The 15,185-nt window shown below is 46.9% G+C and overlaps 1 protein-coding gene across 2 annotated transcripts in view; it reads right to left on the bottom strand.

The window, feature by feature from the left end:
• The window catches only part of KATNB1 (katanin regulatory subunit B1), a 944,775-nt gene that overhangs the window by 680,471 nt on the left and 249,119 nt on the right, over positions 1 to 15,185 (bottom strand). For both annotated transcript variants that reach the window (XM_069654285.1, XM_069654294.1), the window contains one exon: positions 13,597 to 13,712. In XM_069654285.1, the coding sequence (XP_069510386.1) occupies positions 13,597 to 13,712 (116 nt within the window). The remainder of the gene's footprint in view (positions 1 to 13,596; positions 13,713 to 15,185) is intronic.

Below are 15,185 nucleotides of genomic sequence, written 5' to 3'. Positions count from 1 at the left end.
ATTGTTCACTTTGCTTTTGGCGGGATTCACAAGTGAATCCCGCCTCTCGCTCCAGGGGCTGTGGGGTAGGCAGCAGGCAGTGAGGGAGGTGCCCGAAACTCCCTGTGCTTAAGTCTCCTAGGTGACCTAAATGCACACTGTACTGATTGGCCGACTGACTGTGCGGCAAGGACAGCCACCCTGCCGGCTGATTGACAGCTATGCTGGAATGAATGGGAGAGAACTGAATAAAAGGCAATGCTTTTGGCTTGGAAGGCAGTCGACCAATGGGCGAAGAAACCGAAGAAGAACTTTAACAGGACGCCTGCTGCAACTCCTGGACCGTTGGTTTGCCCGGTGAAGCCCTGCTGCTGTGCTGAAAATTAAAATTCGTATCGACGGAAGCCCCTCCCAGGACTTCTCAATCAACTCCAAAGTAAGCCACTGGACATCCTTCTCGGAGCTGGTTGAATTTCCAGAGTTGCTGCTGGAAACCATATAGCCAGGGAGAGGAACACCAGATTGTGTGCACTGCTTGCAAGCTGGCCTAGAGCTTCAGGAAGATCCTCCGGACTCCCAGGAAGCAGGACTGACTGAGCCTGAGCCCCCTCAACAGAGTGTTGGACCCCAGAAACAAGGAAAGTCCATCTCGACACCCAGGAACCGCGGTGTTGCCATTTGCGGTAGACGCAAGGAGCTGAAACACTGAACAGCCACTGATTTGAAGATTGCCGGTTGTGAGCGGTGACCGTCCCATTGCAATGCAGGAGTCCCCAGAAGTCCTCCCTCTTGTCCCCACAATGGAGGCCCAGGAACAGTGAGATCTGCAGAGCTGCACAGGAACAGAAGTCATCTGCTGCACTTTCTCTTCAATTCAAAAGGTACTGTACAAAGTAAGAACTTACCTCTGGCTGTAGAGTTGCATGCATCTTCTACCCCTCACAAGTCTAACGGCGTGGGCCCTACATTTGATTCTTCTTTTCTTCAAAGACTTCTAAAACATTGTGCAAAGACTTTTCTACCAGAAGTGCTTCATCCTGTATACGACTTTTGCCGATTGACTTTGGCCTAGCCTGTTATACTAAATTATTCTGCTGTAGGGATCCGAAAGTATTTGCCTGCTGAAGAATATTTGTGGTCTCTTGTTGTTCTAATAACCTTTTCCTTTTGCCAACTTATAACCGTATTCTAAATGCAAACAGTAAGATATTAATGTCCCCAGCACCCTAGCTATTGAAGTCACCTGAGGGTGTAGGTTGAGGCTGTGGGTGATCCCAAAGGGGTCTTTACTGATTAAGAGTGTACAGTATTGAAGTGTATTTGTGTGTTACTATTATATTGCTCCCTTCTGAAGAAGGCTTATTCTAACTGACTGATAAATTAATAATTTTTTATTCAAGAAACCTTGAGTGTAAGTGTTTATTTGAATACTTGTCAATGTGAATCTCTGTAATAACTATCCTCCTGCTCACAACCCTTCTTGAGATAAGCCTGGCTGCTCAACACGCTACCAAAACTGTATAGTACAAGCTTATACCAAAGGTTGGGTTTCCTATACCTGTAGTCAGAGTTGTTTGTAGTGTTCCCAGAGGGTACTGCATACAAACTTTGCCTAACAGCCTTCAGGGCCCTTGCGCATCTTCCCTTAAACATTCAACACATTTTCAATAGTGACATATTTAAAACTGCATAGATGGCATAACTGGTGCCTGCTGCAAAGCTGGGGAAAAACAGCACTTAAGAGTCCTGGTTCAGTGTCAGTACAATGAGGCTGAAGATAAAATGCAAAACATTGCAAAAAAAAGACAATCTTCCCATTTGAAGAAAAAACAAAAATACCATTAGTTCCTCTCTTAATGAGCAGAAAGAGTATCTGAGGTGAAGATGGTGGGGTTGTAACACAGGTGACTAGCAGAATGTGCTCTTAACCATGCATGAATCTATTTGTGCAGGCTGTGTATAAAGAATACAAGCAAGATCCTGGTTTCCATTAAATAATAATTAAAGTACACAGCCTATGTAAATCTATGAAAGACCCAATGCTGGAGAAATAATCAATTTTAAAGCAGAAATTCTTCACCCAGATGGAAAGTAGGAGGATTTCTAATAACATTAGGTAAAAAGGACCTTGGTTCCCACCTACATCTACGATTTTGGTATTTTTATAGTTAATCACAACTAGGCACATCAACAGCTATTAGAACGATATTGAAATTTTGACAGACTACAGTACAGTAGCGTCCACGCTCAACCAGACGATGGTGGCAAAAGGAGTAACAGATTAGCATACAGTTCAATACATAGTTTTGAAAACAATGGAGACACCGAAGACCCTTGTGGGACTACACAGGTGAGGTCTAGCGCAGTGGATGTAAATGGTGGAAGAATGACTGGCTGCAGGCAGGGGACAGGAAAGATTTGAACCAGGCAGTACTATGAAGCCCACACTGAAGAGCATTTCGGTCAGAAACAAGTGGTTGACGGTGTTCAAGGCTGTTTCAAGGTCGAGAATAACCATGACCAAAATACTGCAGCTCAATCCAAGTCATTCAGGACAGTTACCATGACCACTAATTGACCAGACGTCTATACTTCAAGTGTTTTGTTGTTCCTCAAATAGCAATCCGACTATTCCTGAATACCTCAGCCTAATTGGCCCTCACCCAAAGCAACTTACGATTCAAAACACACTCCTTCACGGGACCAATGTACTCTCTTTTCTGCTATACTCTAAACATAAATTGTGCAGTTTTGTCTCCTAGATCTTTTACAACTCCTTTAATATCCTATCTCCACCACTTGCCATTACCTGACCATTGCCGTCAATCTTCCCTTTTCCCATTCTTCCTCCCCTTCCCAGCTTTCTATCGTAAGGCCTTCTGTTAGGTAAGATTTTCATAGCAATGATAAATCTTCCCGACCTGTGTCAAACCCAAAACATTTTGCTGGACTGGTAGATTATTGCTCCCTATTCCTCACCGAGTGGGAACCTTTTTCCACACTCACAGACTTTTTTTGTTGGGTGTCATTTTAAAGACACTACATAGTGTCCTTTTATTTTTATCCTCTGACAACGTTTGGCATAGACTGCCATAAACTGCCTATTGTTGCTGGGGTGCCCTTTGGGCTCCCCCTTTTAATTCTCTGACCAACCTTGCGAGAACTACAGTTCCCAAAGGTAGAAAGGATATTTTATCCTCTCTAAACTCTATTTAGGCGAGACCAGCACACCCCACCTTATGTGGAGTGCTGGGGAGATACAATGTACCCCCTTTCTCATAACTAACATTTCTGTTACAGGGACAAGCTTACCTTTAATGGCTGGTGGCAGTGAACCTTTTTACTAATACGGTGCACCTTTACCACATGCTGTTTCCACAGTCCCCGTTTTACAAAATGACCCGTCTTCTTTTTTCGACATTTTAGTGTTTGTTCCTTGTCCTTTCTTGTTCCTTTCCCTGACCTCTAAGGCGGGAAAATCCTTTGTGCCAATTTGATCTTTGGTGGGAGACCTCGGTCAAGCCCGCCCAGGCTCCAGAGTGTCTGTGAAGGCAGGAAGCGAGGGAGGAGTGCAAATCTCTGCAGCCCTTTGTCTTCCACCTTGACTGCGAGAATCCAGATCAAACTGGGAGGCTGGCTTTCCTGAAAGGACTGCCAACCCCCCAAGTTTGTGAAGACAGGGTAGCACTCTTACAGGAAGGGTGGGGATGCCGAAATTACTCAAACATCAATAATAAGTTTGAATCAAGAAGTTGGCAAGGGTTATGCTGTTTTATTAACAATTCTCTAAAACAGGGACTACAGATGTCACATAGCATGGTCTCAATGCAGTTTCATAAAAATATGCTTTTATACTAAAAACTCATCACTGACGTCATCCTACGTGAAACCTATGGGGAGTTGTGATAAGATAACAAAGAACATCTATATATACTTTCTATGGGGGTTGACGTTCTGATTGGGTCTCTATTGTCAGGTGGGTATCTAAGCCCTCTTCTATTGCATGTCATCTACATTGTCACAAATGACACGACGATCCAATGGCTATCAAACTATAGGACTCTTTACTATGTGGCCCCTTATAATTGGTTGGCATGCTTGTAGCCTACTGGAATATTCCACTTGCTAGCTGCACGCACGCTGGCATTCCAGGTGCTGGTGGGCTGGTCTTGACCATAGCTTCCCAAACAATTAGCCTGACGTCCATCATCACTCTTACTGTCGGCCAGTCAATTAGCCTTTGAACGTGTCCTTGTAGTTCTTCACAGCTACTAAGAATATTAGGAAGTATGGGCATACTCGCATCTGTTCGTCTTGCCTTCATCCGCTTGAGTCTATTCTCATCTTGGTCACATGTCTAGAGACCATGTTTTGAGCTCCAACTTAATGTTAGAGGTATCAAAACGAATAAAACTTGGCACTCATTGCCCTTCAGCTGCACCTTTGCAGACACTTGGGTCCTCTCTTTCATTAATTGTATCCTTTGCGTAGACAACCGGTTTTATGCTGCCCTGGCCTTTCTTGACACTCGGCCAGGTAAGCCTCCTTGATTCTTTCTGCTTCTTAGCTCTTGTTTATCAACTGCGGCACACGTTCAGGCTTGTGTCCATGGAATCCCAGTTTGCTATAACATGACGTGTAACATCCAAAGTTCTTATGCTTCACATATACCTTGGCGGCACTGCCTGCAATCTATGTACTGCGTATAGCTAGCCTCTTATGATCACTTAATCTACTTGCGTTACTGGCTCTGTACAATTGTAAAACGGCTCACTTTTTCCTCTCTGCTTTTCACACGTGTAATCTTAATTTTCACACATGACACGTTACTTGATGTCTTTACTTTGTCGTCAGGTTCTCATTCTGTCTTCTACTATCATCTCTTCTCCTCATATCACTTACGTCATGTGACATCACCAATCTCCTCTTTCGTTCATTTTTTCTCGTTCTTCGGCGATCTTTCCCAGGAGGTTATCAGCTCTTCGTGGATACATACAAAATAGCTTCCTCAACGGGTACTTTGCTTCAAAGGCTGCTTGTGTTATTGGCATCATTACAGGTGTTGCCCTTGTCACTATCTCTGGTTCTCAACATATAGGAAGAACTGGGGCGGGACTTCCGGTAGAGGTTTTGGCTCCTCCTCTACACTTGAATGTTGAGTCTGTTTAACTGGCTGGGTTGCAGCATAAAAGTCCTATCCTGGAATCTGAAGAGTTAGTCGACCACTGGACCTGAATCCGAATAGGAAGATGAAGAAAACGCAGCAAAGACTATTTCCATTAACCGGAGCCTGCTGTTACCCTTCCTTCCAAACAACCTGGGGACTCTGAAAACGAAGACCTACCCCTCCTTCCCCCGACCCAGAGCCTGGTGAGATCCACTGGGCTCAAGGCCTGCATTTTGAGCCATTGCACGTCGTGCTGCGACCTTCCGAGGCTGCAATACCCCAATACCCTGGAACCTTGAGCCAGTGTGCGGTGCACAGTCTTCCGAATTGAGCTGAAACTTTGGTGGCATCCTGCAGGAACAACAGAGACGCGAATAGAGTCAGAAAAGTCCCCTCATCAGAATGCATGACCTTGTATGTGAAGGGGAATCCGACCAGCGATATTCAGTCGACTTCTTTCTCCGGAAAAGGACGCCAAAACGACAGACCCACATCCAGCCGTGAAGAAACTCTTGCCTGGAGCCTTCTCCATTGATCTCTGCTGCAACATACCTTCCAGTGTCCGGTCTTCCGTCTCTATGACAAAGGAATCCATCAATCGGGTTTTTGGCTGCAGATCCTGAAGTCTCCCCTGCTGCAACTCGTCTTCCATGCTGAGGCACTGTGTTGGCTGGGGTATTTGCCTATCTTAAGCCTTTGCGATTCCTGTGTAGCTTTGGGACGTTTCCTGTGATTGGGAGTCCTCTCATCCAGTTCACATAGGCCCCTGCTGGAATCCTCCTAGGGTGTTTTGGCAGAAGTCCTTGGACACTAACTAACTTTTTAAAGTGAAATACTTACTTGTTTGAACAATCTTACACAGGAACGCTGACCTTTTCTGCAACTGAACCCTATATCACCCTGCCTACAGCTGGCACCTAGACCACCAGGGTCCCTCTTCTGCCTTCGATTGAACTCATGCCACAGAATATGGAAAGACTGGTTAAGTAAAGGATGTCTTGATAAGTATAACAAGTGTTTGACAAGTACTTACTTCTGAAAGAGTTAGTTGGTAACTAACTCAGAGCGAACAGTTACAAAAGTTCTTACTGACCTTGAATGTGTGTTGTGCCATTCTGAAAAGTATATATAAAAGGATATTTTACTCACCTGTGAATTCCCCCAGAAGTAATGCTGTTGGCTTCACTTTACTATTTTTGTTAGGATATAAATGTACGATTGCCCCATTGGGTCTTGCTTCCCCTGACTTGTTACTAGCCTGTCTAGAATAAGTCTGGCTTAATTATACTTACCCTTAAGTTGCTGATAGCTCTTGCAAACCGTATATGGGCTTTACATACCTTGAGCTAGTTGTGTGACATCCTAAAATAAGTTAAAGAGTTATTGCTTATCTCAGTCTGTGTTCCACTGACCTGAAAAGCAACTGTAATAGTATATTACATCCTTAGGTTTTACCTGCCTAGAATAGCTGTGTGCACATCTTAAAAAGTGTTCTTTAGGTATAGCGGACCTCGGTCTGCCTGGGGAAATCCTAAATTAGTTTAAAGAGTTCTTTCTTAACTTAAGACTGCGTTCCACTGAGCTGAAAAGCAACTGTAACTGTATATTAAACCAAAGAACAAGTTACTTTTCTTACCTGGTATGTTCCTCCGACGTATTCCACATCTATGACAGTAATCACCACAGCTGTGCTGCTTCGGAAAAAATGTCGGCGTCCGAGTCATACGTCGATACGCTGTCCCTCGAGAGCCTCCGTCGAGAGCAGACGTCACTGGATGTTATAAGTATGACGCACGACGCCCGTAGCCTCAGTTGTTGTTTTTTCCCCAGAACGTGTGGCACCAATCTTCTGCCAGTATGGCTACAGAAAGCCTTGCGGAAATGTAAGCTGCAATCGCATAAGAAATTCTGTAGAGGGGCAGGCTGGGAGGGTGCGATGTGGAATACGTCGGAGGAACATCCCATCAAAAGAACGTTACCAGATACGAAAAGTAACTCGTTCTTAGAAGGGATTGTGTCCTCTGACGTATTCCACATCTATGACAGACTCCCAAAGCAGTACCAATGTATGGAGGTGGAAAAAGAATTTTGAATTTTAGAATACCCAATCAAATTGCAGAATAGAGGACCGCCTTGCCAAAGGCCAAAATCTTGCCCATGGATAGAATCCAGGGAGTAGTGTTTTACAAAAGTATGGACAGAGGCCCATGTGGCTGCCTCACAAATATTACGAATGCGAACACCCCTCTGCAGAGCAGTAGAGGCAGCCACACCCCTAGTAGAATGGGCCCGTAAGCCTACCCTAGGGTCCTTACCCGCCAAACGGTAACATTCAAAGATTGTCAAGATGATCCATCTGGACAAGGTCTGCTTAGAAACAGCTTGACCCAAACGCCTTCCAGCGTATCCAACAAAGAGCTGATCGTCCACTCTGACCCGGGACATGCGTGAGATGTAGAAACTTAAAGGTCTCGTAGGATCCAACCTATGGAGTCTCTCCTCTTCCTTACCAGGATGCGAAGGAGGATAGAACGCTGGAAGAACTTCCTTCTGGCTCAAATGAAATTCCGACACAACTTTCGGAAGAAAAGAAGGACGGACCCTAAGGACAACCCTGTCCTTAAGGAACACCGTGAAAGGTGGCTTGGCGGATAGTGCCTGCAACTCACTCACTCTGCGAGCGGAAGTAACCACAACTAAAAATACAGTCTTAAAGGAGAACATTCTCAAAGGACAAGAATGTAAGGGCTCAAACGGAGCTCCCATCAGGAACTATAAAACTAAGTTCAGATCCCAACCGGGTACCTGGAAAGGTGACGGCGGAAATACATTAGTTAGCCCTTTCAGAAACTGAGAAATCAAAGGAATCTTAAAATAAGAACACTCCTCAGATGAGCGCTTAAATATGGACAGCGCCGCCAGGTAACCTTTAATGGTACCCACTTGCAGGCACTTGTGGGCTAACGAAAGCAAAAAAGACAAAACCACAGGAATGGCACATGAAAAAGGATCCACATTCTTAACCCTGCACCAGTCGCAGAACTTTCTCCAATGGCAACGGTAGAGGGCATTTATTGCTGGCCTTCTGGCCGAAAGCAACACCTCCATCACGTCTTCAGGGAGTTCCCAATCCTTATACCTCAACCTTTCAGAAACCAAGCATGAAGGCTGAGAGAATTGACCTCTGGATGGAGAACCCAACCCACCTCCCGTGAGAGCAGATCGTCTCGATAGGGAAGACGTCGTTTGAGGGCAGATGGACATGTCGAGAATGTCCGGGTTCTACGCTCTCCTGGCCCATGCTGGAGCAATGAGGTTCATTCGGGAACCGAACCTCCGTAACCTCTGCAACACTTGCGGAATGACGGGGACTGGGGACCAAAGCTACAAAACCATTATATTAAAAAAAGACGTGTACAGCAGTGGGAAGGACCACTCCACTACGAACGCGTCCCCCAAGGCTCCTTTTGGAGGAGATTCCCGCAAGCAGAATCTTTTCGCACTTCCGGTTGACACTGGTGGCGAAGAGATCCACTTGTGGGGTCCTCCAAAAGAACTTCCTGAGCCAGCTCCCACTCATGAGAGACCGCGCTCTGCCTGCTCAGAGCGTCCGCCGCTGCGTTTTCGTCTCGGCCAGATGAACTGTCGAGATCGAAATTTCCTGCTGGATGGCCCAGAACCAGAGCTGCATCGCCTCTCTGCACAGAGGGAGAGACCCTGACCCCCCCCTTTTTTGTTGAGGTAGTGCATGGCCACTGTATTGTCCATCAGAATTAGGACATTCTTCCCCCGCACAGACGACAGAAAAGCCTTCAGGGCTAGTCTGAAAGCCCTCAGCTCCAACAGATTGATATTGAGTCTGGACTCCGACAGAGACCAACGACCGCTGACTGTCAACTCGTTGGCATGAGCTCCCCATCCCATGAGGGATGCGTCTGTCACGATCGTTACCTCCAGCCAGCGTAGTCAAAATGGAGCCCACTTCCTCAGATTGCCTTCGACGGCCCACCACAGAAGATCCTGGGCGACAGAGGGCGGCACCTGAACGGGATCCAACATCCTGCCAGAGGACTGCGACCACTGCATCTTGAGAGCCCACTGCAGAGATCTCAATCGCAGCCTGGCCTCTGGCACCGGTAGAATGCAGGATGCCATGGGGCCGAGCAACCACAAGAACTCGAACGCCGGGAGACTCTGTGCATTTTGAAACTTGTCCACCATCTGCAGAATGTGATGAACCCTCACCTGGGGAGGTGAGCACAGCTCCAGGGATGTGTCAAGCACTGCTCCGATGTACTGGAGCCGCTGGGTAGGTGTCAAGTGGGACGACTTTAAGTTGAGGGAGAAGCCCAGCTTGTGAAGGGAGTGGCAGGTGATGGAGAGATTATCCAGGACTTGCTCGGGAGAGTGCGCCCTGATCAACCAATCGTCCAGGTAGGGGCAGACCTGAATCCCCACTTTCCTGAGATACGCTGCCACCACCACCATTAGCTTGGTGAAGACCCTCGGGGCGGAGGTCAATCCAAACGGCAGGACCCGAAACTGAAAGTGCGAGTCGCCAACCGTGAACCTCAGGTACTTCCTGTGCTTGGGATGAATCGGGACATGAAAGTAAGCATCCTTGAGGTCGAGAGACACCAACCAGTCCTGAAGTTGAAGAGCCTGGAGGACTTGAGAGAGAGTAACATCTTGAACTTGTCCTTCCTGAGGAGCTTGTTCAAACCATGCAAGTCCATGATGGGTCTCAATCCCCCGTCTTTCTTCGGGATAAAAAAATATGGGGAATACCATCCCTTGTTCCTCTCCGCTACAGGCACCAGTTCTATGGCGCCTTTCTCCAGCAGGGATAGGATTTCCTGTGCAAGGAGCGGATCCGGAATCTTCAAAGAGCTTCCCCGGTGGATTGTCGTGAGGCCTCTGCCGGAAAGGAAGACAGTAGCCGTGGGCTATGATCTCCAGAACCCACACATCTGAAGTAATGACACGCCATTCTACAAGATGCTGCGCCAGCCTTCCCCCCCAACCGGCGAACCATGGGACATGGCCTCATGACTGAGCAGAAGCGGCTGCAGCAGTGCGCCTGAGGGCAAAGAGGCAACTGCCCGAGAGGCTTTAACATCTTGAGTACCTTGTTTTCCACCTCTGGTACTCCTACGTTGGCCCCTTTGACTGGCAGCTCCCCTCGATCTACCAAAGGAAGAGTAGTATCGAAAGGAACCTCCCCTCCATTGCTGTCCCTTAGGACGAAAAGGCGGAGGTTGGCGAACTGCAGCGCTCAACGACTTCGCTGCAGCTTTGGAGGTCTGCAACCTCTCAAGGCTCTTGTCAGCCTTGCTGCCAAAAAGATGTTCACCATCAAAGGGCATGTTGAGAAGCCGGGCTTGCACATCAGGTGCAAACCCCGACTTCCGCAACCACGCAAATCTGCGCATTACGGTGCTCGCCGCCATGGACCGGCTGACTGAACTGAACGGATTCACAAATGGCATCCTTGCCATCCTGAACAACAGCAAGAAAGCCATCCCGTTCCTCCCCTTCGGGAATATGTTCAGCTGCCAAAGATACACAATTCCACAAAGTGTGAGTGAATCTTGCCAAGGCACAAACAGAGTTGGCTGCCTTTAAAGCCATACCCCTAGATGAAAATACATTCTTCGCCCAAGCGTTTGTCGTCCCTATCCGGAGGGATGGTAGGGTACGCTGCCTGCTTTGCTGGGGCCGGAGCCACCTGCACCACCAAACTCTCTGGAGTGGGGTGCGTATACAAGTAGCAGGGGTCGCCACAGGCTGGACGGTATTTTTTCAGCATCGACTTATTCACTGCCGGGAGACTCTCCGGAGCAGTCCAAGCCGCCGCCACCCTTCTTTGTAAGGCCATAAGAAATGGCAGCACCGAGTCAGTGGATGGACCTTGGTCCAAAATATCTGTCATGTCATCCTGCAGAAAATCCACAGGTGGAGCAGACCACCCCAAATACTCTGTCACCTTCAACATGTGACGCCGGTACGAAGACTTGGCGTGTGCACCAGGCTCAGGCCTGCCGAATTCAACCTCCGGGGAGGTGTCCAGACCACTGGCGTCATGCAAGGATTGACGCAGGTCTTCCATCTGGCTATGACCAGACAACAGGTCATCAGGAACCTCAGGAGGTACAAACCCCTCCACATCCGACCCTTCATCCACCTCTGAGTTGTAATCCAAAAGTTGGAATAAATCCCTGGATGAGGGTACAGAAAAAGGATCAAACACAGGCCTGACTGACTTACTCAGGGCCTTCCTCGGAGTTTCCACCGTCCTCCGGGGCACCTCTGGTAACGCCTCCTCAAAAGGAGTCAAGGGCGTCAACGGAATCGGCGTCGACGTCGGGCGAGGCACCGACGACTTTGACAACAGCTTCGAGGCCGGAGCCCCGAGCGTGACCCTCGACGGCCTTGGTGTCGATGACTTCCTCAGAGCCGGAGCCTTGAGAGAGTCCCTTGATGGACATGGCGCCGATGGCGTCGATGCCTTGTTAGAAGGCCTCACAGGCTCCAACGGTCTGGAGGGCGTCGAGGACCGGGACCTGGAGCGGGCAGGCTAGAGCAATCTCCCTTTCCGATCGGGACCTCGATGGCTCCCGATGATCGCGCCGACCCCCCAAAGCCCAAAGGCGTGCGAGCAGTGGCCCTAGCGCGTTCCTTGCCAGCTTCACTCTAAGGCACGGATGGAACGGAGCCCTGCGATTCGAAAATTGCCACCATCTGCTTGCGAAATGCGTCCCATTCCGCCGGAGATGAATGCTTGTTGGGACAAGCCACCCGCCGTCTGGCGGAGTCCTCGGACGAGGACGGCAACCGGTGACGGCGTTTCCGAGAGTGCCTAGAAGAGGCAGAGGAATGGCGGGAACCATTGCAGGACCTAGACCCCCTGGACTTACGCTGACGCGGGGAGTCGCCCCTCGAATCGTTGGTCGAAAGCCCAGCGTATTTCGACTTACGGGGTTTGGAAACCCTACCTACAGATCACTACTTCTTCCGCTCCCGCAAGGCCTTCAACGTCAAAGACTGACATTCATCGCAGTCATCAGTGGCGTTGTCCTCGCCGAGGCAACACAGGCAGACGTTGTGCGGGTCCGTAAGCGACATCTTGGAACCGCAGCTGCTGCACTTCTTGAAGCCTGACCTCGGGTAGAAGAAGACGAAGACATTATTTCACAATAAACCAAATACGAAGAACCAATTCAACAGAAGAAGAACCGAGGAGCGCCGAGATTCCGAAGCGAACACGTTCGCGGAAAAAACGGAACTGAGGCTACCAGCGTCTTGCGTCCTACTTATAACATCCGGTGACGTCAGCTCTCGACGGAAGCCCTCGAGGGACAGCGTATCGACGTAGGACTCAGACGGTGAACATTTTTCCGAAGCACCACAGCTGTGATGATTACTGTCATAGATGTGGAATACGTCGGAGGACACAATCCCTTTGAAAAGATCTTCATCACCTAGCATATCTGTGTTATCATAAAAGTAGGAAGAGGTATATACTGTTCCTTGAATCTGTGTTCCACTATTCAGAAAAGTATCCTGGTAACAGGGTAGGTTTACTATATGATTTATTTGCTTAGCGTCACTCCATAGCTGACAGGGTCCACTACCCTTGACTTAATGTAAAGTAATCTAAAAGTAAATGATGTTTTTTATTCCCCATGAATAAGTTTGGCATATACTAAATGTGTATGATACGGTCTGACTTCCATAGAATTACTGTTAGGTATTCTGAAGAAGGTTCAGGCTTTGGTCTGTGTACCTTAAAGCATTGAGTTTTTATAATGTGTTTATTACTCTAGGACCAGTACTTACCCCAAGACTTAACATGGTCTACTTGTATTTATAATAAACCTTTATTTTTTATAATATTTCTAGTTCTAAGTGTTTCTATTGAATCCTTGGTATACTACAGATTCCATGTACTTTCCTAGAGTCCTCTCCCCCGCCTAAGATAAGCCTGGCTGCTCTGTTTACGCTACCATATACTCAGGTGTTACAGCTTTATACTAAGAGTGGAGTCTTGTACTGTCTCAATTGAATGGTTTTACTAATTCCTTAGTTGAACTTTCAACAAAAATGAATGTCCTAACACTTTCACACTTACCTCACTGGGTCGTCTTTGCATGCACATCACCCACTAGTCCCTATTTCTCCTACAGTCGCTCTCTGCTAATACCTTAGGTGTTTTTCTTAGCTTTTTCGATGTTTCTTCCTAAATACTATGGTTACTCAGTCTCCTCTCTTTCTTCCCGCTGAGATTACATAATGCAAATCGCAACCCCAATTGCATTCACTGAGGAAGTCACTAACATCCCATTTTCTCTCAAGTCCATGCATTTCACTCTCTTCCATCATTGTATTCGTGTCACTCCATTTGACCTCTTGTGAACTATCAATTCAAAGGGTCTCATTCCAGACTCTACCTATCAGAGCTGCCTGAAGCAAGGAGATATTCGTTTGGATGAAACTCTACGATGTTTACAGGTCCGGTGTGTTCTGCAAACTCTGCCATCATCTTCCCCGCAGTCAGGTCCCAAAGCTGTAGGACAAAGAAAGAGTCAAGTAGAGTCACTCTAGGAATGGTCATATTTTATATACTAGGGGGTTTATTATCTACACATCAATAGGAGCCAGATGTTATTTATCAATTCAGGGGGAAACGAAACTCGGTTTAACAAAATATTATTCATAGTATAAGGCTGCCCACCAGGTTCTATGTGAAAACACTGCACCTACCTAACATCGCCCAATGTTAAACATCAACATGATATCTCACTATACAGCCTCCCCAACATATTCTAGGAAAAGCATAATTATATAAACAAATTCCACTCCTAAACTATGCAAGGAAAGTGGGCTAAAAATAACGTTCTCATGTGCAATTTTAAAAAGGAGATGTGTTTTCACATGCAACACTTTACACAACTTTATTCAGTTACAAGTACTATATTATTCTGTAACTAGCAGGTAAGTAAGGGTGCATGTTCACCATCAGTTAAGTAAATAACCTTAAAGAAGTCTCAGTTGATGAAAAAATGTCTTTCAGAGTTCCCAGGGCCACCCCAGGCATCCATGCAAGCTTGGGCTAACCGTTGGTCAGTGCCAGACTTTGAACTTTGGAATGGTTGTTCACGCCCAATGTTAAAGACATATCAAATGCTTCAAATGCTTTCCTATGGGTCAATGCTGTTCCATGGGAAAAGATCCGGCAACTTGTGTCTGCAAGTTTTGGGCCATGGTCAGACACCAATGCTTTTCAATATTCCAGTGTTATGCGTGTAGGGATTCTCTGGAGTAACCTCCTGTCAGAATTCTGTGCTACTTTGAGAGGAGTTTTGCACGTTTATGACACACCATTATTCTCCGGTTCCCAGAGGGCAAGCGCAGGTGCTTCTAGTAGTGGTGGGAGTCTTCAAAGCCTCAGGTGGAAGGCAGAGTGACTGTTTGTGAGATTTTCGAGCGTCCTCTGGTGAGGACCTAAGATAGGAAAACCAACCTATGGCTTCCCTTAAATTATTCAAGGCGCTCAGTTTGGTAGTTGACAGCAGTCAAGAAGGACTTGTTCTCAGGAGGAGAGAAGGTTGGTACTAAAAAATATGCATATATCAAAACACAACCACCCACCCCCTCAAATAAAGGAACGTCTACACAGTGTATTCCTGAAAATATACTCCTCGTATAAGTTTGGCCTAAACAAATTAACCACAAAACAAGTAAGCACTCAAAAACAGAGACGTACCCCCACCCCCCAAAAAATCAGGCACAAGAAAGCAATACAAGTAAATATGCAAAATGTGCTCATGAAGTTAAAACTTTACAATATTTAAAGTTAAGATTAATTTGAAAGTTTTAGCGAGGGGGAAACAATGGGGGAATATCACTCGAGGATATTGGTGAGACGGTTAAGGCAATGCAAAAGGAGAAGAGACCTGGACTTGACTTCAGGGTGTATATTTTTTTTTTTTTTTAATAGAGGATTTATAGGCTCCCCCCGATTCATATAAAACACAAA

Source organism: Ambystoma mexicanum, chromosome 1p (assembly GCF_040938575.1).
Source record: "Ambystoma mexicanum isolate Mex_15411 chromosome 1p, UKY_AmexF1_1, whole genome shotgun sequence".
Lineage (NCBI taxonomy): Eukaryota > Metazoa > Chordata > Amphibia > Caudata > Ambystomatidae > Ambystoma > Ambystoma mexicanum.
This window is presented reverse-complemented; position numbering and strand designations above follow the sequence as displayed.